A 22,893-nucleotide genomic window follows, 5' to 3' on the forward strand; every position below is an offset into this window, starting at 1 on the left:
AAAAAAAAAAAAAAAAAAAAAAAGTGTGAATCCTAATTCCACAAAAGAAATTGGAGAAATTATTACTGGCTTGACCTTTTTTTAAAATGTTTATTTATTTATTTTGAGAGAGAGAGAAAGCGAGCACACATGTGAACAGGAAGTGACAGAGAAAGACAGGGAGAGAGAGAGATTCCCTCTAGCTCTAGCTAGAAGCTCTGGCTGTCAGGGAGGAGTCAGTAAAATAAGGAGTTCGATCTCAGGAACCATGAGATCATGACCTGAGCTGAAATAAGATTTGGAAGCTTTACCAACTGAGCCACCCAGTTACCCTCTGGCTTGACTCTTTGTCACCAAATCCAGAAAATGGGATAATTATTCTTATATCATTAAGTTTATTCACTTACTTGATCAATCATTCAATAAATATGGAATATCACGCCATACCAGACACTGGTTCTGGATTGTTCTGTTCAAGGGTTGTTCTGAGGAGGTGGTGGTAAGACCGATATAAAATGTAAAGCTCCAGGCAACTGCTTTTACTTGCAGTGGTTATTTACTTACTAGCTATTTACATAGCTTACTAGAGCAAGTAAAATTACCTAAAACCATCGCAAAGAGACAAAAGGGAAAACTTTCTGGCTCTGAGCTGGTAAAAAAAAGAAAGTATGTCTCTATTCCTTTCAATGAAGGGGTTAAGCTAAAGTCTCCATTCATTCTGGACAGTGCCCCTCAAAGGGAAGCCTGCTTTCTTCTGGCAGTCTCAGGATTTCTGGGAATGGCCTTGCTAGGAGAATTTACAAACTACATTCTCAGGAGCTTCTAGTCCTGCCTCTGTCACAGTTCACCCTCTTTCAAATCTCTTAATTTTTCCTGGCCTCAGTTTTCTTACCTGTAAAACGAAGGGTTCTGCCACTAACGTGATAGCACAGTGAGCAGGTCACTTGAATATACTGGGGGCTTATTTGCTACATTTCTATGGTGGGGAGTCAGTACTCAAGCTAAGGCTTGGAGGACTGAGGTGAATACAGGCCCCAGGACTCCATTGCAGATGACAAGTTGCAACTCCAACCAGATCCAGCAATCCCCCTTTCCATTTCCCCCAACACTTCCTTTTTAAAAACCTCTTTACTGTTACCCCTTTACTAATTTGATTATGAAGGTTAAGCAATTTAGTATGTGAATGCTCTAGCCTGGCTGTACTGGCTGGTGTAAGAGGTGCCAGCTGCTTGTAACTGGCCTAGGATCTCTGTACGCTATGACACATAACACTGAGAGTTGCACTATATCAACAGCTCAGATTCAGATACGGTATTGCTGGCTGTGGTGTGATCCTCTAAAATGGTTAGAATCTCTAGGTAAAATTCCAAATATAAAAACCAAGCAAAGTAAAAAAACCTGAAAACACATCTTCCTTTTAGTAGTCTGGTAGTTGCATCCTGGAAAATTTAGTGTATGTAGTCCTGGCCTGACCCCCTGAACTCAGAAAATCTCTAGTAGAAGCTTCTGTTTAATTGTCAATCTTACCTTTTAGAAACTAACAAACTGCTAGGACTGAAAAAAACATTTGAGGAAGATGCCTACCCAGATGATTCAGAAAGAGTCTAGCAGTTACCTCAGGCTCATTATAATGTTACAGTCCCCTTCTGGATATTTATCCCACACTTTAATGACAGGAGTCTGCTTTCCCCTCTTCAAGGAGACACAGTTTTGGAAATGATTCCCCATGACCTCCTTGTTTGCACAAATAAAGCTTACCTTATGAGGCAGCTCCACTTGGTGTAGTCGCTGTCTATAACTCAGCAAGGACTGGGCTCACTTTGGTTCAGTAACCTTTCTGGCCTAGTAAATAGTCAATACATATCCAAGAAGTAAATAAAATAATTGAAAAATAAAACACATTTTACATATGATTGTAAAGCCCAAATTATAAAACAGATTTTTCATAAACGGAGAGATAGAAAGACAGAGACAATGTGTGTGGGGGGAGGGGGAGGAAGGAGGAGGGTTGGGACCCCTTGCCCTCCGCCCCTCTATGCCTGTAGTGACCACCAAAAACAGTCCTGTTAATTTCCAAAACTTTTAGAGAGGCCTACTGCCTCTATTGAGAACCACTTTTTTAGAGAGTGGGGAGTTGCTGATCTAACAACAATCGGGTGGATGCCTCCTTTTTGTCAGTAAACAGGAACCTGGAGAGAGACAAAACTAAGGGCAGGAACGTCCCCTTTTCTAACCTGGAACACCGCCTTCCGCCCAGAGACTGGTGACAAGCTACCATGGGCTCGGGTTTTGATTGGGTAGTTGAGAAACTAAAATCGCAGGAGGGAAAACCCCAGTGCTTTCCTCCGTCCAGTGGATAACTTGCGCAGAGACCCCTCGCTTTGAGACCTTGGGTGTGTTTGCTGAGCGCCGCCACCTGTCGCCACCTGCCGCCACCTGCCAGAGCGAATTCGAGGTGAGCACCCCCCGCCCGTGACGCCTCCTCCCTGTTTTTCCTTATCCACTGGCTCTCCCGGGCCCTGCGGCTCCTCGGTCCTTCTTCCCAGCCCAGTGTTGTCAGGAACCCGGGCTCAGCTCGCCCAGGCTCCGAGCAGACGCGACAGGGAAGCAGCCGAGAGGCTGGAAAGCGGCGTGTGGCTGGAATGCACGCTTCCTGTTCTATTCTCCCGGGAGAGCTGCCTGGGCAGGACGGGACTGGACAGGACAAAATAGCGAAGTCATTGATGGTGTATGTGGGTGGGCAGTACCTTTCCGGAGTGCCTAGTTTAGACTGGAAGTGTCTCTTTCCCTGGGCAGAGGGCGAAGGGGGAAGGGCAGGCCCGTTGTGAAAGGCAAACACTTGAGGGTGGAGCTCTGGTGAAAAGCAGGTATCTGTGGGGTCTAAGAGGAGAATTGCCTGGGTAAGTAGGTCCGGCGCTTCCGGTGGAGACCCGAGCACTGTGCTTCCTCAGGGTGCCCTGCTTTCCATTTTGCTTTAGGGTTCCACACTTTCCCACCAGGTTCTAGGGCGTGTGTCTAGATCCAGATAGTATCACATTGCTTTGTGTAACATTTCTGTGGCAGCTTATGGGTTTGTTTTGGTAAAAGTTTTATTGAGATACAATTCACAAACCATACAATTCATCAATTTAAAGTATACAATTCAGCGGGTTTTAGTACATTCACAGAGTTGTGCAAACATTACCTCAATTTAAGAACATTTTCATTGTGCTCAAAAGAAACCCTGTACCCATTAGCAGTCACTGCCCATTTCTCCTCAACACCCCAGGCCTAAGGAGCCACTCATCTTTCTGTCTCTATAGATGTGCCTATTCTTGACATTTCATATAAATGGAATCATACAATTTATGGTCTTTTGTGATTGGCTTCTACTGCTTAATATGTTTTCAAAGATTATCAATATTATAGCAATTATCTGTGCTTTATTCTTTTTTATTGCTTAATAGTACTCCATTGTATGGATATACTATATTTTTTAAATCTATTCGTTAATGGGCATTTGGGTTGTTTCCACTTGGGGCTATTATGAATAACATTGTTATCAACATTCATGTATAAATTTTTTATTTGGACAGAAGTTTTCAATTCTCTTGGGTATATACCTATGAGTGGAGTTGCTGGGTCATATGGTAACTCTATTTTTAACCATTTGAGGAACTGCCAGACTATTTTCTAAAGTTGCTGTGCCATTTTACATTCCCACCAGCACTATATGAGAATCCCAGTTTTTCTACATCCTCACCAACACTTTTTATTATTTATTTTTTAAATTTTAGTCATCCTAGTGGGTGTGAAATGGTATCTCATTATGACTTTAATTTGCATTTCCCTAATGATGACTGAGGATGCATTGATTTTAAATTACAAAATAATTTTTAGAAAGGATTTATATGCTGAGGTTTTGAGAACTTTAACTGTCTATGTCATGTGCCCACTGTCGCAGACTCAAACCAACCAAGTCTCCTTATACAAATGCTTGAACTCTATCCGCTCTTCCCTAGAATGGAATCTGGGATGAAATGCTTCAAGAAAGCTCCTCTTGCTTTCTGTGTTAGAAAGGGAACACTGGGCAAGTCTGCATGTTCTTACTTGCTATTAGAAACCTAAATGTGCAGGGAACCTGGGTGGCTCAGTCAGTTAAGCATCTGACTCTTGGTTTGGGCTCAGGTCACAATCTCACGGTTCATGAGATGGAGCCCTGCATCCATCTGATAGCACAGAGCCTGCTTGGGATTCTCTCTGCCCCTCCTCCATGCTCTTTTTCTCTCTCTCAAAATAAATAAACATTTAAAAAAAACCCAGATGTGCACAGAACTTGGTCTCCATTTTTACTTTGTAAAAAATAAGTTTCCTTGAAATCCTGGCACTGGATCTTGGATGAAATAGTGACCCTTTCTTGGTATGCAGCACTTTTGTGCTTCTCTTCATGTAAGTGCCCCTTGGGCTTCTCCTACTTCCCATCAGGACATAGAATAAGAAGATATAAAGTTTAAGCTTTGTTTAAATGTGTAACTATTAAAGTATTTTGAATACACATTTTTCTTTATATATCTATTTTACACTACTAGCAATCTTATTTAGATATTACCAAAACTTAATTTTGCTTCTCTTTTTTTTTTCAGTTAAAAATTAAGATTGAGTAGTCTTAAAAGTGGTTCCCAGAAGCTGCACAAACCCACCCGCCCACGTGGGAACACAACAGTTGTGGAGGTGGAGACAGGCCTGGACCCAGAATCAAAGCTCAAATATACCAGGAAATCTGGACTCTAAATTCTGTGTAAGTCAGAGAGTGACAGACCAACAGCTGTGAGACACTGGGAACTTTACCGTTCACTGTAAACTTTGGCACAGATCACTTATTTCTCTGAAGACTGGATCCAGCAAGCACAATGAATACAAGAATGTGCTGTGGTAGCAGGGTGAATTCCAGACAAACCCGAGAATTCCGTACGGCTGAGGAAGGAGGCGCAACTCCTGAGGTGGTCTTAGAATCCGAACTGATAGATCTCAGAGAAAGTGATGAAATTGTTGACCTCACCTGTGAATCCCTAGAACCTGCAGTGATTGACCTAACTTGCCATGACTCTGTTGTGATTGCTGAAGAAAGGAGGAGGCCAAGGGGAAACAAAAGGTCACTCCAAAGGCAAACTGGCAGCTGTGTGGTCAGCAGTAATAAGGAGGAGTTGATGAGAAACAGAGATGTGTATGTGACCAACAGGACCTCCCATAATGCCCTGGAAGAAGAAGCTTTAAGTTGCACATTACCTGGTTATATCCGGTGTCGAATTTGTATGGATGGGTACTCGGAGATTGAACTGAGTAGGCGACATATTTACTCTACAGAATGTGGCCACATCTTCTGTAGTCGCTGCCTCTACACTTCCCTTAAATACAGTAAAAACTGCCCAGTTTGTTTGAAAAAAGTCAGCTGTCATCAGTACCACCGTATTTATATATGAGGTGTATCATTCAGGACAGACAGAACTTGGCTGGATTTTTCCATGTCCTTGTGCAGAAACTGTGGGTTGTTGGCTTCCTATACACTGGATTCAAAAAGGCTGCTTTAAAAATTGTCTTCTGGGGTGCCTGGGTGGCTCTGTCAGTTGAGCATCTGGCTCTTGATTTTGGCTCAGGCCATGATCTCACAGTTTGTAAGTTCGAGCCCTACATTGGGCTCCATACTGACAGTGCACAGCCTGCTTGGAATTCTCTTTCTCTGCCTCTCTCCTTCTCGCTCTCTCAAAATAAATATGTTAAATTGTAAAATATTATTTTCTGGAGTATATAAAAACTTTTTAATTTCTCACACACTATGTGTGAGACTACTTTTTGATTCCTATTGTTTCATGCTTTAAGGCTAGACTTTGGTTGTCATAGTGTGCCAGACTAGTGGTTGTCCTCAAAGCAGTTTTTCTTTTTTTTCTCATAGTAATCAATCTTTAATTGACCACACATGGGCATTTTGGAGCATGTAAACAAGGGCAACATCTTAGAGATGGTGGAGCAAGTAGATGGAAAGAGCATGGGAGACTGACAACTTTGCATACAAATTTGGACATGTACTTGAGAGACTAACTTTCTTCTTACTTAAGCAACCTTATATTAGATCTTATTTAGAGCAATGGAAACTTTATTTTAATTAATGGGCCACGTAGGGTGCTGTCTCTGGGTTTCTCTGGATTTCCTGATGCCATTGGGGTGGAAGGAAGTCAGTCCTTTCTGACCACCTCTCCACCCAGCAGGGTATAGAGGGGTACGTGGGCAGGGACCGTGTCCTCTGAGACTCCTGCTGGCTTTTGAAGCCACTCTGAGTAGCTGCCTAGGCACATGGGAATCTAGAGTTGTGGTTCTGCGCTCTGAACTGCCAGACCACAGAGGAGATGCTGTCACCCTGGCCTCACAGGTGTGGCTGCATCCACCACACTGGTCAACAACAAGTTGGCAATCTTCTCTGTTAGCAAACACATTGCTGCACCACCATCCCAGCTGCCCCAGGGTCACTGCCCACCCCCCACCTCCCAGCCAAATATACACTAGCTCTTTTTTTCTTTTGCAGAGGATCACATAGCACTCATAATTCAGCCTGCACTTCAGAACTGGAGAGGATGAGATCTCTACAGTGCTCCCTCCTTTTCCCTCGGAATGACATGGACACTAAAGTTTGTTCCCAACTTACTATGGTTGTAGCAGTGCTGCTCTCCTTCATGGAGGCTCAGTCATGCCAATGGAACAGTGTCCATCCTTGTGTCATGTCTGTCTATGCAATACATCGTCTGAGATGTTCCATGCCTCAGACTTCAGTTGCTTGACATGGCATAGGATACATGCAAGGTAAATGTGATATACTCCCTTCTGTGTGTTCCTTTGTATATTCTAAAATGGAAAGAGGAAGAAATCGAACATGAAAATGAAGAAAAATTGAAAAGTTCTAAATATTATCTTCCTACATTTCAACAGATCATTTTATGTATCCCACTTTGGAAACTATTAATTGCTCTGTGACATAGCACACAGTATATCAGAAAACTGGCTAATGGCTGAAACACCTGAGGTGCCTATTAAATACAGATTCTGTTTTTATATATCTTGTCCATGTGACCAGGATAAAGAGCAGAGTCCCTCTGGTTTGTCAGCAGCCCTCAACCCTCCCTACTGTATTCTGCCTAGCCCATTACATATTTTCCTTTCATGTAGACATTTGAGTTTTTGATTCTGCTTTCAGAGGAAAAAATAGAGGGAATTCTGCCTTTTTCCAAAAAAAATCAAGATAAATTTTATGGACAACAAAATGCACTGATCTTAAATGTATAATTAGATGAATTTGGACAAATATATACTTCATAATGACCAACACTCCAATCAAAATATGGAACAATTCTGTTATTCCAGAAAGCTCCCTTATGTCCCCTTCTAGTCAATCCCCACCCCCACCCCCCAAGCAACCAGTGTTCTGATTACTGTTATCATACACATGCTTGGGAACACTGACTTTTATTACTTCATTGTCTGACTCTGTTCATCATTGAGGAAAATATCAGAGAGATTTGGAATATAAGCACTAGGAAGGGATCAAATGCTTGTTTTAGTGGGAGCATGACTAATATTACCTCTTTTAAGAATTGAAACCAGAAATAAATCAAAGACAAACACCATATGATTTTATTCATATGTGGAATTTAAGGAACAAAACCGATGAACATATCTGATCAAAAAAAGAGAGGAGCAAACTAGGACACAGATTGCTAATGACAAAGAACAAACTGAGGTTACTGGAGGTAGGTAGGTAGGGGAAGGGCTAAATGGGTGATGGGTTAAGGAGGGTGCTTATAGTGATGACCACTGGGTGTTGTATGTTAAGTGATGAATCACTAAATTCTGCACCTGAAACTATATTACACTGTATGTTAACTAACTGGAATTTAAATAATAATTTGAATAAAATAAAATGATACTTCAAAACAAAACAAAAAAGAAAAGCCTTTTATGTAGACAGTTAAGGGTACAATAACTATTAATAAGTATTAATGGAAAAAAATTGAAGGAAGAAAGTGCCATTAATAATGACACCTGCCATTCATTAAGTAATAGTTGTGTTCCAGGCACAGTACTAGGCACTTCACACATCCCAGGCAGTCAATACATGCACCTAGGCAAGAGCAGGGATCCACTAGGATGTAAGAGCAGAACTGAAGGGAGCTGACATGGGGCATATTAATGTGAATAAGTTGGCTAATTACTATATATGGCTATGGAAAGAAGCGAGAAATAAAGAAGTAAGGCCACATTGTGGATAGAGCGTTGTTTGCTATGTTACAGAGTTTTATACAGGTGCTAAGGAGCCCTTAAAGACTCTGAAAAAAAGCCTCCAGAGAAATATTCTTAAGGATTCAGCATGACCTCAGTGAAGGCTGAAGATGCTGCTTGAAAGTTGGGGAGGAAACGTGGAAGTGGAATTAAGAAGGGAGGATCCTGCTGTTTACTTTCCTCTCAAAACAGAAGTGAATTCTAAGAAATGTATAAGAAAAAGGATGCAGTAATCTTGGTCTGAGGAATTTGGTAGTCCACTGTCTCTCCTGCCCTCAGATGTCTAGCAGTTTCATTTTATTTATTTACTTATTTTTAATTGGCAGATAATTATTTATTTTTAAAATTTCATTTATTTTGTTTATTTTTTTAAATTTTTAATGTTTTTTATTTATTTTTGAGAGACAGAGAGAGACAGCACGAGCAGGGGAGGGTCAGAGAGAGAGGGAGGTACAGAATCTGAAGACAGGCTCCAGGCTCTGAGCTGTCAGCACAGAGCCTGACGTGGGGCTCGAACCCACAAACTGTGAGATCATGACCTGAGCAGAAGCCGGACACTTAACCGATTAAGCCACCCAGGTGCCACATAAAATTTCATTTGTTTTATAGTTTATTGTCAAGTTGGTTTCCATAGAACACCCAGTGCTCATCGCAACAACTGCCCTTCTCCATGCCCGTCATCCATTTTCCCCTCTCCTCACCCCCATCAACCCTCAGTTTGGTCTCAGTATTTAAGTATCTTATGGTTTGCCTCCCTTCCTCTCCTTAACTATTTTTCCCCTTCCCCTCCCCTATGGTCCTCTGTTAAGTTTCTCCTGTTTCACTTATGAGTGAAAACATGATATCTGTCTTCTCTGCCTGACTTATTTCACTTAGCATAACACCCTTGAATTCCATTCACATTTCTACAAATGGCCAGATTTCATTCTTTCTCATCACCATGTAGTACTCCATTGTATAGATAAACCACATCTTCTTGATACATTCGTCAGTTGATGGACATTTAGGCTCTTTCCATGATTTGGCTATTGTTGACACTGCTGCTATGAACATTGGAGTACAAATGCCTCTATGCATCAGCACTCCTGTATCCCTTGGGTAAATTCCTAGCAGTGATATTGCTGGGTCATAGGGAGTTCTATTGTTAATTTTTTGAGGAACCTCCACACTGTTTTCCAGAGCAGCTGCACCAGTTTACATTCGCACCAACAGTGTAGGAGGGTGCCCGTTTCTCCACATCCTCACCAGCATCTATAGTCTCCTGATTTGTTCATTTTAGCCACTCTGACTGGTTTGAGGTGATATCTCAGTGTGGATTTGATTTGTATTTCACTGATGATGAGTGACGCTGAACATCGTTTCATGTGCCTGGTGGCTATCTGGATGTCCTGTTTGGAGAAGTGTCTGTTCATGTCTTCTAGCAGTTTCATTTTAGGACAGCCAGCAGAGCCATGCAAACCTTCTGAGCTGTGGCAACTCCTAGGAGATGGTGTTTGTTTGAAGGTGGCAATGATATGACTCCAGGGGAGCATCTGTGAAAGTTTGGATTTAGCTTTCAGGTACCTTTTTGGAAAAGTAGAAGCCCATTTGGCCAGAGTGGAAAAGGGATTAGGAGAGATGGACATTCAAACTTACTCACTTGAAGCTTGATCTAGCTTTAGACCAAGTTAGCCCCAGAGTGAGATAATCTGGCAATGTACATATATCATTTCCTGATGTTCAGTGAGGTTACAGCAGAGAATGAAAGCCAAATTTCTTGAACTGTAATATATCTGGATTTCATTAACCACAGATTGAAATGGAACTATTCAAGAAAAGGGGTTAAGAGAGACAGAGTGGAGAAGTCAGACTCAAGTTTCAGCAAGGTCTGGTGTTTTCCAATTCTCTAGTCCACACTGAATTCATCCCTACTGTAAATATTAAGCACACCTGCCAAGAGAAACAAGTTACTCTCCAGGAACCTAAAATTGTTACAAAGGATAAACTTTTAGGTCCTTTCCTTAGTTACATCAACTAGATCCCCCTGATATGCTATTAAAATCTGTGTACTGGGCTGACTGTCCCAGGGAGTGTTAATAAGGTTAAATAGGTTTCAATGACATCATTAGCTCAGTGTCTATTTCTAAAATAGTAGTTTCCCTGTGGCAAGAGCCAGGGAGCAACAGCAGCCAACACTTGCACAAATGCACACAAACTCCCAACGTTTCTTACCTACTGGCCTCCTTGGGCTTTCCTGACAGCCTCATGGATACTTAGAGCTGACAAAAGTCTCAGGGAGGCACAGGCCTTTGTCTTTAGGTCCTGCTATCCTAGTACCTTATCCAATATTCCCTGGCTGGGTTGCGATCTGAGGCTAACAGACAAAAGTTGGGCTCTACTGGGTATTCATGATTAGGGACAGCAGGCTATTCTGCCAGCCTTATTTATAAATAGTTTTAAGGGTACCTTGGTGGCTCAGTCGGTTGGGCATCTGACTTTGGCTCAGGTCATGATTTCACAGTTCATGAGTTCGAGCCCCACATTGGGCTCACTGCTGACACCATGGAGCCTGCTTTGGACCCTTTGCCTTCCTCTCTCTCTGTCCTTCCCCTGAGTGTGCGCTTTCTCTCTCTCAAAAATATATAAACACTATAAAATATTTAAAAATATCTAAAAAATAGTTTTGAACATTTGTTAATACATAGTATTTTAGAAGTAAAACATGCAGTTTTCTTCTATCTCCAATTTCATAGTTCAGTTTCATGGTATTATGCAGGTAGGTTTCTGACTTTGAGAATAGCTTTTTCTGTTTCACTATCCAGCGACTATTTACTGACAGTTCTAGCATGACAGCCTCACTGTATGGGAGACATTAATCCCTGACCCCATTAGCTGTCAGCAGGCAAAAAGATCCTACAGGGCATATTCCCTTTTCCTGGGTGTGGCATGAAGAAGGCACAGGGCCCCAGGAGTGGCTTTGCCACGAGGACCCACACTCTAAAGGGATGACAGAGGGGCTGCTAGTGTGGTGTGTCAGGATAGAGGTGGTACTTACTCATACCACTTGGTTCCCTTGTTGAGGAAAGCACCTTCAGAGAACGAACTTCTCTCTGCCTTTCCTCTGAACAAGCCCAACCCACAGAGACAACAACTGTTCTATTTTCCAACCAGGAGAGAGAAGGTGCAGTGCGTTGCTGGGCATGGGCCATTCATTAATTCACTCATTCATCTGCTCACATACCTGGTATTTATTAAACTTTGATAGTGTGGTAGGCCTGCATAATTAAAAAGATATTCATCTTTTTAAGACAGACTTTTCCTACAAGAAGCCCACAGCTAGTGGAGAATAGATATGAAAAATATTTATAATACAATGAAAGAAATAATGCAGTGTAATAAAAGCTATGATGGAAATAGCTGCCAAGTCCTAGCTGAAGCATAAACGCAGAAATAATTCCGACTTCTCAGTAACTTCTGTGGAGTTTAGAAAATGGAAACTTGGATTTTTTATTTATATTCAGCTTTGCTGGGGTCCTTGAAGATTAATATCTACTCATATCTCTGTTATATTTCAAGACAGAAAGTTAATTTGAGGGAGACGATTTGTAAACAATTTGCTATACCAGTGTCAGCACAATGACAATAATAACAGCGAGTACCATTTATTGGTGCTTCCTATGTGCCAGGTACCGTTAAGCCCATTACATACATCATCTCATTTAATCCTCACAACAATCCTATGAGGTAAGTATTACCATCTCTTTTATATATAAGATTGAGGCTTGGAAAAAGAAAAGTAACTTTGCTTTACAACATTGTTTTTCTTTTCCCCCTTCAGATTATATGGTAAAACTTGGTATGTGTAGTTTCTTAGATATCACTGCCCGCTGCCTAACCCCAACTTTGTTTTTAAAATAGTGAAATAAAAACCTGAAGTGACCCTTTATGAGATTTGAGACCTCATGCTATATAGGTTCTGGCATCACAAACTTTAGAGGTAGAACAGGAATCTTAGGAAGTCACATTTTATAGGAGGAACTTATACTCAGAGGAGTTCATCATTTTAGCTGTTATTCAGTGCTCTGGGTTCCTCACTGGAAGAAAGGATTTCTGTCTTCTAGGCCAGTAAGTATTCTTGCCCCAGGCTACAGGCTCAAGGATATGTAGACACTAGGATGTAGTATAATCATCTTTACTAAATGCTGCTAAACATTTCAGCCAACAATAAAAATATTCAAGATGAGGGCACCTGGGTAGCTCAGTTGGTTAAGCATGTGACTTCGACTCAGGTCATGGTCTCACAGTTTGTGATTTCAAGCCCCACGTCAGGCTCTGTGCTGACAGCCTGGAGCCTGCTTTGGATTTTGTGTCTTCCTCTCTCTCTGCTCTTCCCCTGCTCATGCTCTGTCTCTGTCTCTTAAAAACAAAAAAATGTTAAAAAAAAATTCAAGATGAAACAAAATTAATTTTTTTAAGTCAGGAACATAATTTTCCTAGCTTATTGTCAGAATCCCATAGCCACTTATTTGATAAGGTGTTTTATCCAACAAATGCCATGTACTATCATGATGAGCAAGACAGCACTACCCAGTAGTTGTTTACAATTTAGTGAAGGGGCAGACATGAAATAAAACAAAATAATTATGAACAGGTAGGTATGTACAAAGATCTAGGGTGTTATAGAAATACGTAAAGCACTGATTCTCAATGGGAGTTAGGTCCACCCCCATACACCTAGCAGACATTTGGCAGTGTCTACAGATAATTTTGATTGTCACAACTGGGGGAGGGTGTGCTACTGGCGCCTAGTGAGCAGAGGCCAGAAATGCTGCTAACCATCCTAAAAGACCCAGGACAGCAGCTCACAAGAAAAACTTAGCCAGCTCAAAATGTCCATGGGGCTTAAGTGGAGAAACTCTAGAATAAAGCCAGCAAAGTATTTTCTACAAGGGATGGGGGAGGAGAGTAAAGCTGAGGGGGACTGGTTTTGGATGAGTTTACAAAAGAGATAATGACTGGGGTTGGGAGAGATAGGATCCCCAGCAGAAAGGACACGTTCAAAGCCACATATCCTGGCATATTTGGGCAATTGCAAACACCAAAGGAATAGTTGTGGGCATTACGACTGGACATCAGGCATTCCATAGGAGCTAGTCATTCAATAAAATCTATTGAGTTAGAGAAAATCTGGTTCCATGATGGCTCTTTATAAGTTGGTCACTCAGGAGCACAACCTAGGTACAGATCTCTGTGAACTAAAACTGCTCAAGAAAGCTGTTTGAAATGAGGCTTTTCTCATCTTGCTTCCTTAGGTCCTAGGATTTTCCAGGCACTTGTAACTTTCACAGAAATAGAGTCAGGGCTGTTTCAATGGAATGCGAGCTCTAAGAGGTGGGACAGGGCTCTATTAAAGCCCCTCAGGTGGGGTTGCAATACTAGGATCACAAGAAGATATGATACGGTTATTTCTCATGCATTCTGCTTATAGGCAGATGATGATGTTTATTTCCTCCTTCACAGAGAATCCCAGTCCAGAAATGGGAATATATGAATCTTAAGATTAGACTGCCACCTTAAATCTAAATGAGTTGCCTTCCCCCTCCCCCACACAAAAAAGGGGGTGGCTGGGTAGGCCATTCCAATCAGGGTTTCTCTTTCTCTTAAGCTAATGATGATCAAAGCAACTGACAAACTGCCACGGAATCTGTCAGACCTCACTGTGGCCTTGCCCCATCTCCTCAGTTCCTGAGCTTGTCTTCTTTCTGTCATGCTCTGGGCCCATTCTTAGCAACTACCAGGCACCTGCTTCCTGGTCTGCAGCTATCCTGGGCCTGCTGTGGTTTGATCCAAGTGCCTGCCTCTGTTCCCTGGTGGCCCAATGATAGAGCTTAATGGAGGTGAGTGACCCTTCCTTAGCTAATTTTCTAGGCATAGTATGAAAAACTGGATTACAGAAGGGAGTATGGATTTTATAGCATGAAAGGGAATTCAGGGAACTATTTAATTTGTGATGGATTATAACTGCTATACTCTCCTCAGATATTAGAATAACTGAAAATTTAGATAAGAGAGATTGTTAGGCAAGTAATGATACCCACCATAAACTTTTGAGAAAAATTAAACTACGTGCTATACCAAAATTTACTTTCTTTATTAACTAATCCCTTAATTATTTTATATTCTAAAGATTGCTTTATTTCAGTATGCATGATCTGTTCCATCCTTTTCCTTTTAAGTTTAATTCCAGTATAGTTAACATATAGTGTTATATTAGCTTCAAGGGTACAATATAGTGATTCAACAATTCTATATGTAACTCAGTGATTATCAAGATAAGTGTACTATTAATTTCCTTTACCTATTTCACTCATACCACTTTATTTTTATGTTTATTTATTTATTTTGGGGGGGGGGACAGAGAGAGAGGGAGCAAGAATCTCAAGCAGACTCTCCTCTCAGTGCAGAGCCCAATGTGGGTCTTGAACTTATGAACCATAAGATCAGGACCTGAGCCAAAATGACCTGAATTGAAATCAACAGCCAGGTGCTTAACCAACTGAGCCACTTAGGCACCCCTAATCACATTATTTTAGATTAAAAAAATTCATTATGTATAACTTGGTTTGCTAGTAATACTATCACATTTGATATTTTATGTTTACAGCAGAACTGATTCTCATGAGGGTTATTTTTTTGTCTTCCAGTTATTTTATTTTATCTCTAGCTGCATCTTCCAAAATTGACTGATGAATTAAATATATATATTTTTCACTACAATGAGGTTGAATTATTTATGCCTGTTAGAATTCTGAAAAGTTATAAATGGAATTAGCATTAGCTAAGATATCATTTTTTAAAAATTTAATTCCAGTATAGTTAACATACACTGTTATACTGGTTTCAGGTGTACAATATGGTGATAGGACAATTCTGTACATTATTCAATGCTCACAATAAGTGTACTCCCAATTCCCTATGCCTTTTTTCCCCCATCCCCCGCCCCTCTGGTAACCACTAATTTATTCGGTGTAGTTAAGAGTCTGGTTTTTGGTTTCTCTCCTTTTTCCTTGTTCATTTATTTAGTTTCTTAAACTCCACATATGAGTGAAATCATATGGTATTTGTTTTCCTCTGTCTTATTTTGATTGAATTATACCCTCTTGATTCCATCCATGTTGTTGCAAATGGCAAGATTTCATTGTTTTTTGGCTAAGTAACATTCCATTGTATATACATATACTACATCTTCTTTATCCATTCACCTGTTGATGAACATTTGGGCTGCTTCCATAATTGACTATTGTAAATAACATTGCATTTAAGATAGAGGTGCATGTATCCCTTCGAATAAGTGTTTTTGAATTCTTCGAGTAAATACCCAGTAGTAGAATGACTAGAACCTATATGGTAGTTCTATTTTTAATTTTTTGAGGAACCTCCATACTGTTTTCCACAGTGGCTGCACCAGTTTATGTTCCCACAAATAGTGCACAGGGTTCCTTTTTCTCTACATCCTCACCAACACTTGTTGTTTCTTGTGTTTTCTGTTTTAGTCATTTTGACAGGTGTGAGGTGATATCTCATTGTAGTTTTGATTTGTATTTCCTTATTGATGAATGATGTTGAGCATCTTTCATGTGTCTGTTGACCATCTGCATATCTTCTTTGGAGAAATATCTGTTCATGTGTTCTGCCCACTTTTAATTGGATTATTTTGTGTTTTGGTGTGGAGTTGTATAAGTTCTTTATATATTTTAGATATTCACCCTTTATTGGATATATCATTTGCAAATATCTTCTCCTATTCAATAGGTTATGCTTTAGTTTTGTTGCAGAGTTAAACATTTTTAATTGAATTCCTTTAAGATCTCTTCAGAGCTAAAATTAAGGACGCTATATTCATCTGAACCATGTGTTTTCCTGATAGATAAAAGAAAATGTATATTTATAGAAAGCTAAAAAAAACTAACTAAATTTCATCAACAAGAAATTTTGACACCTGAATCCTTATGTTTTGATATATCATTTCTATCAGTTTCTACTTCTTAAAAAGTTTTGTTAAACATATATTAAGCAATTAGATAAGGTTCCTTGGTTTTGGAAACTTTAGGTTTGCTCTTACTCTTCTCTGTTCTTAGCTGTTGAATCAGAGTTGTACCTATTTTGTTTATAATTTCTAGAGGGAAAAATAAACTCTATTGTCTATTCCTACTATACTCTTATTAAGGTGAAGTTAGTAAAAGTAGTCACTTTTCCATAAAGTTAAAAAAAATGGTTTCTGTAATAGTGAGCATCCCATTATTTCAAATGTTCAGGGAGTAGGTAGAAAGGAGTTAATTAAATGACTTATGATCTCTTTAAACGGACAAGCTCTGGTTAAGTGAACAAGTTCATAATCTTATGTGAAAGTGACAGGGCACATTAAGCATGCATCTATTTTGTTTTGTTGCTTGAGCTGTTTGTGCCACATGGTTTGTTTTCTATAAATGAATTGTATTTCTCTGCTCTTAATTCTCTGCTCTGATAATTCTTCAGAAATCTGCCCATCAGAGTTAAAAACAAACAAACAAACAAACAAACAAACCTGGGAAAACGTAAGCATGTTTTCTGCAAGTTTCCAGTGATTTCATTGCTCTATTCCTTCCTTGCCTTTTCCCTGCCTTATATGAATATGCAAGGTGAGTAGAAGGAGATAGATATGCTTTCTTAAAAGTGATTGCTGCCAGCCAGGTGCTTTCTAAGGATGAATTCCCATCCTGGACTTGAATTTCTCTCCTTCTGCCTTAAGGTTAGGCTTTCTCTAAGGATCTGGCAGTAGGTGTGATTTTCCTAAGATTTCCAGGTAATTTCAGAATCTTCTTTGTTTTTCAATTCTATTTTTTCCTTTAGAGCAGTGGGAAATTGTTCCAGCTGTTTTGCCTTACAAGTTTGATCCATTTAATAAGCTAAATTGCACAAAACACTGATTTGCTCTCTGCTGACTCAATGATTAGGAAAATGGGCTTTGGGGTCAGAAATCAGTTCAAATCTAGGCCCCACCACTTAATTAGTGTATTAGTGTGTGATCTTGGCAAGTTATTTAATATGTCTAAGTTACAATTTCCTTTAAAATGGCAGAATAATACTAATCTCCTAAGGTTGTTATGGATTAAATGAAATAATGTGCATAAAGCATTTTGTACAGTAAATGGTCAGTAAATATTAGTTAAAATGATTAAAATAATACCTTGTTTTATAGCAGAGGCTATATTCTTGAAAGTCAGAGTAATTGGCAAAACATCAATTGGAAAGATGAATTAATAATAAAATAACAGGGGTGTCTAGATGGGTCAGTCAGTTAACTGTCCAGTTTTGGTTCAGGTTATGATTTTGTGGTCTGTGAGTTTGAGCCCCAGGTCGGGCTCTGTGCTGTCTGCTCAGAGTCTGGAGCTTGCTTTGGATTCTGTGTCTCACTCTCTCTCTGCCCCTCCCTCTCTCATGCTCTGTCTCTCAAAAGTAAAATAAAACTTAAAAAAATTAAAATAATGATAATAAAATAACAAAAATCATATAATGTTGACTATAATATTAAATATATATTTTCATATCAAAAATTCACCTTTTTAAAGTATACAATTCAGTGACTTTTCACAGTCACAAAATTGTACAACTATCACCACTCTCTAATTCTAGAACATTTTTGTCATTACAAAAAGAAATTCCATACCCATTAGCAATCACTCCTCAGTCCCCCCTTGCCCTAGCCCTGGAAGCCACTAGTCTACTTTAAATGTATTTTTAAAACACATGGAATAAAATTCCTAAATGGCATGCATTTCCAAAAGATATTGCTTTCACTAGGATTAAAAACTGGCTCTGGTAGACAATGTTTCTCTTATATCACCAATTGGCCAGGTTCTCCCACAAGTTTTATTATATTCAGAATGCATCTAATTTTAAGTTTTCCAGACAGACTGATTAGCTTAAAATGCAATATTTTTTTGCTTGCATATTTCCAGAGGGGCATAGTTATTCTGAGTTTTGTCTTCTAAGCACATATTGAGAGGATGGAGGAATAGCAGATTTTTTCCTCTTTATTTCCATAGAACTGCCCACTCAGCTTAGTACAAAAAATGCAACAGATATAAAAATATTGTTTTGTTATCTAATGGTTAATAGAACTTAAATGAATCATTAATATATGAAAGGATGGTAAATTAAAATTTTTTACTGTACAACAAAACCATGGGAGGTAAGACTAGAAATATGAGTTTGCAGCATGTTGTAGAGAATTCTGGTATCTGCCTTTTTAATTTAAAAAAATCCACCACATAACTTATTTTGGTAGGCTATGGAAAACAAAAGAAGATTTCTGAGGCAGAGAAGCGTTAGCAATTATTATTAGTTCTATTATTATTAACTAGACTTTATAATTGATTAGATGACAGGGAAAGAAAAAGAGAACACCCAAAGATAACTCATATTTTAAAACTGAGATATTGGTGGTGCAATAAAAATAGGGAAGCCAAAAGAAGGAACTGATTAGGGAGAAAGAGGAGTTATGTTTCAGGCTTGTTGGGTTTCATGGACCCTGTTGTGAGCTCAAAGATGTGGGCTTAGAAATACAGATTTGGGGCTCCCCTTTATAGTAGTTGTACACAAAGTTGGGAATGAATGGCTCACTTGGGAAGAAGAGAGTGCTAGACGGAGAGCTGAAGATAGACCTTGGTGATTGTTTACACTTAAAGTGGAAAGAGGAAGAGAAACCAACCAAGGCAGAGGAGTGGTCAGAGAAAGGAGAACTAGAACAGTATCATATCACAAGAGCCAAAGGGAGGACCCAATAAATCTAGGAGGATGAAAATTCAAAGTCATTAAATGAGTGGTTAGCAAACTCCATGGCAAGCTTTCAGAAAACAGTTTTTATAGTGTGGTGGGGTAGAGACTCTGTTATAAGAGAAGAGATTCAGACAAGTTACTTTAAGTAAAAGGTAACCAAGAGGTAACCACACTGACCATGAGGATAAACATCCATTACTCCAACTCATTTGCTGAGCCCCTACTATGGCAAGACATTGTGTAGCCATATGAATCCGAGAGAAGAGTCATATGACAGTGTTGTGGTTAATGTAACATAGCTACTCTTCACATTTGTTTCTCTCAATAATTATTGCCTCTATCAGCTTACTGACTCCACCCCTACATCTCTCCATGTCTTCTGTTTAAAATTTAGCTCCTGGGGTACCAGGGTGGCTCAGATCATTGGGAGCCCAGCTCTTGATTTAGGCTCAGGTCATGTTCTCACAGTTAGGGAGATGGAATCCCACCTCAGGCTCCATGCTGACCACATGGAGCCTGCTTGGATTCTTTCCCTCTGGCCCTCTTCTGCTCATGCAGAATAAATAAACTTAAAATAAATAAATAAAATTTAGCTACTAGATTCTATTTCCTTTATGATTCTTCATACCATGACCTTTCATGTTCCAAACTCGACCTCCAGCTATCTTTATGAAACTGTCAGTTTCCTGATTCTACTTCCAAAGTTAAATTCGCAAGAGGTTCTATTTTGCCCAGATCATCTTTTTGCATTAGGTCACACTTTGGGTTGTGAAACAGGTCACAATCCCACCTGTATTTTATTTACCTGTGGCCTGGGAAAGAGAGTAAAGGCCACATGGTGAACATAGTCCTGACCTTTAGCATGGGCTATGGGAATGTCAGCAACTATGATTAACACATCTAGTAGGTATTAGGGATGAATCTTGATTTAAAAACCCAGGTATGCAAAGAACAGTGCATAGCCTCTTCTGTAACACTGCTTAGTACTGACTTTGAGCCTCCATTCCTGTGGTCTGAAGAGAAACTCAATTTGTAATCTTTGGGGAGAGATATCTACACTGACTACTGCTGGTCAAGATGGTCTATGGAGGACATATTGAAATACCTCTATCCCCAGTTCCTACCCTCCTCCCCCAAATATATTGAAATGTTGGCCAAAGTGCCAAAAACAATTTAAGCTTTGGTTTTCAAATGGTAGAATAAAAATAGTGGTTTTATTTCTTCTTTGTTCAGAAACTCATCCTTCTTTAACTCAAAACTACAAGAAGAATGAAAACTAGACCAACTCTATTTGCAATACAGCTAGAGACATCTGTAAGCCTGGACTACAACCCTATGAGGAAGGACTGCCCAATAGAGTGGAAGTCAAACAGGAACATGATAATGGATGCTTAGGAATGTAGATTTTATACAAAACAAGAGTGATACAGCTAGTCAAAGGAAGTGCCCCAAGATCCGCAAGCACATGTAGGGAACAATGAGAACAGGCAAGCAGGCTAAAGCAGGAGCTTTTAAATACCCTTTTGTCACCACAGCTTGAAATATAGAGAAAGCGAAATTGAACAAGGACAAATAAGCTATATTTGTGGAAAGCAGTCTGTTGGTGAGGAAGAGTGGAGGAGATAGACTGCATTATAGGCAAACCTGCAGTGCTGATCATGGGGAAAAGTGAGGGGTATAAGAACTCATACACACATTGTGAAAATAGCCTTGAATATGGCCCTGTCTCCACCCTCTTGCAAATTTCACATAAATAGCTGATTCAGGAAAAACTCACCTCATTCAAAAATGTTTAAGGAAACAAAAAATCAGTAGCACCTACAAAAAAGAATGGGAGAAAATGTCTAGAGCAAAGCACAGAGAGCTAGAAAATGAAGTTGGAAAATAAGAAAAGGAAATTAAGAGGAATGGAGGCTGAGTAAGAAGCTTCAATGTTTGATAGAAGTTTCAGAAAGAGAGACCGGAGAGAATGGTGGAGAGGTAATATTCAAAGAGAAAATGGTTATAGTAGATCCAGTCAGGCAAGATCCAGGTTTGGGGAGATCAGGTTTCAGGGATAGGGACTGTAGGTGGAGTGCAAAACTAGGGAACAAAGGCCTAGGGACATAAGCCAAAGCATTTGGACAGAAACAGGTGAAAGCCTAGTTCTGGGAAAAGAGCAACAGAAATAGTCACCAGTGAGAATGAAATTAGATGATGAGTTAAATAATTTTTAGCCATGTTCCCCTGACAAGAATAGACATGAATATAAGCAAAACAAAATCCACAGATAGAAGCAAATACAAACTTCTAACTGGGGGCTAAAAATGAGAAAGCAGTTCTGGATACTTAAATTTTCAAGGGGATGTAGAGCAGATGGAGAGAACTCTGGTTCTAGAATTCTTGGGATTCCCTTGATTCTTCCACTAACTTGAATATCAGAGCAAGTTGTGATTTCTAGTTTCCCTTTCAAGAGCAGGAGATGTAATCCATGGACCAATTCTCAGGGATTCTTCCCCAAAATAAATTTTCTGTCTATAAGTTTTTCAGCCTTTAGAGGATATAATATACAAGTTGAAAAATAGTATACATACATTTAACATGTTTTTTTCCTCCCATAATAATCTCCCTCACTTTTGTCTGTGTAAGGTATGATTTTTCATGTCCCATCTTAGAGACCCTAGATGTTTCCCTTGACCAAGCCCCTAGTCAAGTGTCAGGGACCCATCCATTATGCTTTCCTAAAACATTCTTATCTCCATCATCTACATTATACTCCTACATTGAGGGGGTCTCATCTCAGTCCCCATTTTTATGTTCCTGAATCATAGCCTTTCAGCTTTAGGGTTTATTTAGGAAAGGGTATGAATACACAGAGCTGGCCATGGTACATGCTAGGAGCAATGGGTGCTCGCATTTGGAAGTCTGGGGTGACCAAGGTCATTTTGGGACTTCTGGTAGAAAACTTTACAGGAATCAGAGCCCAGGATCCTGAAACCTGAGCAATCAATAGTTACAACTTGGTCCTCCCACAATTAAGTCAGCCAAGCCCCACTGGGCCCCTGAGACGCTAGGAATTCAATTCTGGTATAGGTGTGACATGTGAGATGAAACTATAGCCCCTCCTTGCACAGACAGGCCCAACCCATGGCCGGTAAGATAGAATAAAAATGAGTGGAAAGGAACAGAAAAGCAGTACCACACCTAGATCTGGGTGCTGTTGGTGGGCTGGTTCCTTCCTGGGCCTTACTCTGTGGCTCCTAGTCTGAGCCTTCTCCAGCTATGTTCCTCTTGGCAAAACAAGGAGTCCACGAGACTAAGGAGCTTATGCCCTCTCCTACTTTGTTTTTTTTTTTTTTTGTTTATTTATTTATTTTTTAACATATGCAATTATTTTCCATCATTTACACTACAGTAGTTACAATTACACTTCAAACAGAAAAGCAAAGTAAAAAATCAAAACCCCAACTTCTATTTCATGTAATTAGACTTATACAGAAATTAGAAGGTTATGTAACAACTAGTTAATCACCTAATTTCACAGCTATCTGAAGTGGCAATCATTATATAGCAGCTTATCTATGATACATTCAAGATACATGATACAATTTATTACTTGCCCATAAGCTAAAACACAGCCTGATTAATACCTTTCCTTAAATTCCACCTCTATACTACAGTATACTTGAGGTCCATGCAAAAAAGTAGCTACCTTTTACACATGAAAGAAAATGCAAAATGCTTATTGATTTATGATGTGGTTTCATCTTAGCTTGGGCAAACCAGGTAGTATTTAATACATAGTAGCAAAATATTTACTATTGAAGCTTGAAA

The 22,893-nt window shown here is 39.6% G+C and overlaps 1 protein-coding gene and 1 pseudogene across 4 annotated transcripts in view; both read left to right on the forward strand.

The window, feature by feature from the left end:
- The first annotated feature begins 2,298 nt into the window (after positions 1-2,298).
- LOC115300925 lies at positions 2,299-5,629 on the forward strand (annotated as a pseudogene).
- An 8,259-nt stretch (positions 5,630-13,888) lies between these two features.
- TRIM69 (tripartite motif containing 69) overlaps positions 13,889-22,893 on the forward strand; it is a 31,470-nt gene continuing 22,465 nt past the window's right edge. Inside the window, exon 1 of one of the 4 annotated variants that reach the window (XM_029950515.1) lies at positions 13,889-14,159. In XM_029950515.1, coding sequence (XP_029806375.1) covers positions 14,154-14,159 — 6 coding nt within the window. In that variant the 5' untranslated portion in view covers positions 13,889-14,153. The remainder of the gene's footprint in view (positions 14,160-22,893) is intronic. The other 3 variants (XM_029950516.1, XM_029950517.1, XM_029950518.1) reach the window with 3 other exon arrangements.

This window comes from Suricata suricatta, chromosome 9 (genome assembly GCF_006229205.1).
Source record: "Suricata suricatta isolate VVHF042 chromosome 9, meerkat_22Aug2017_6uvM2_HiC, whole genome shotgun sequence".
Lineage (NCBI taxonomy): Eukaryota > Metazoa > Chordata > Mammalia > Carnivora > Herpestidae > Suricata > Suricata suricatta.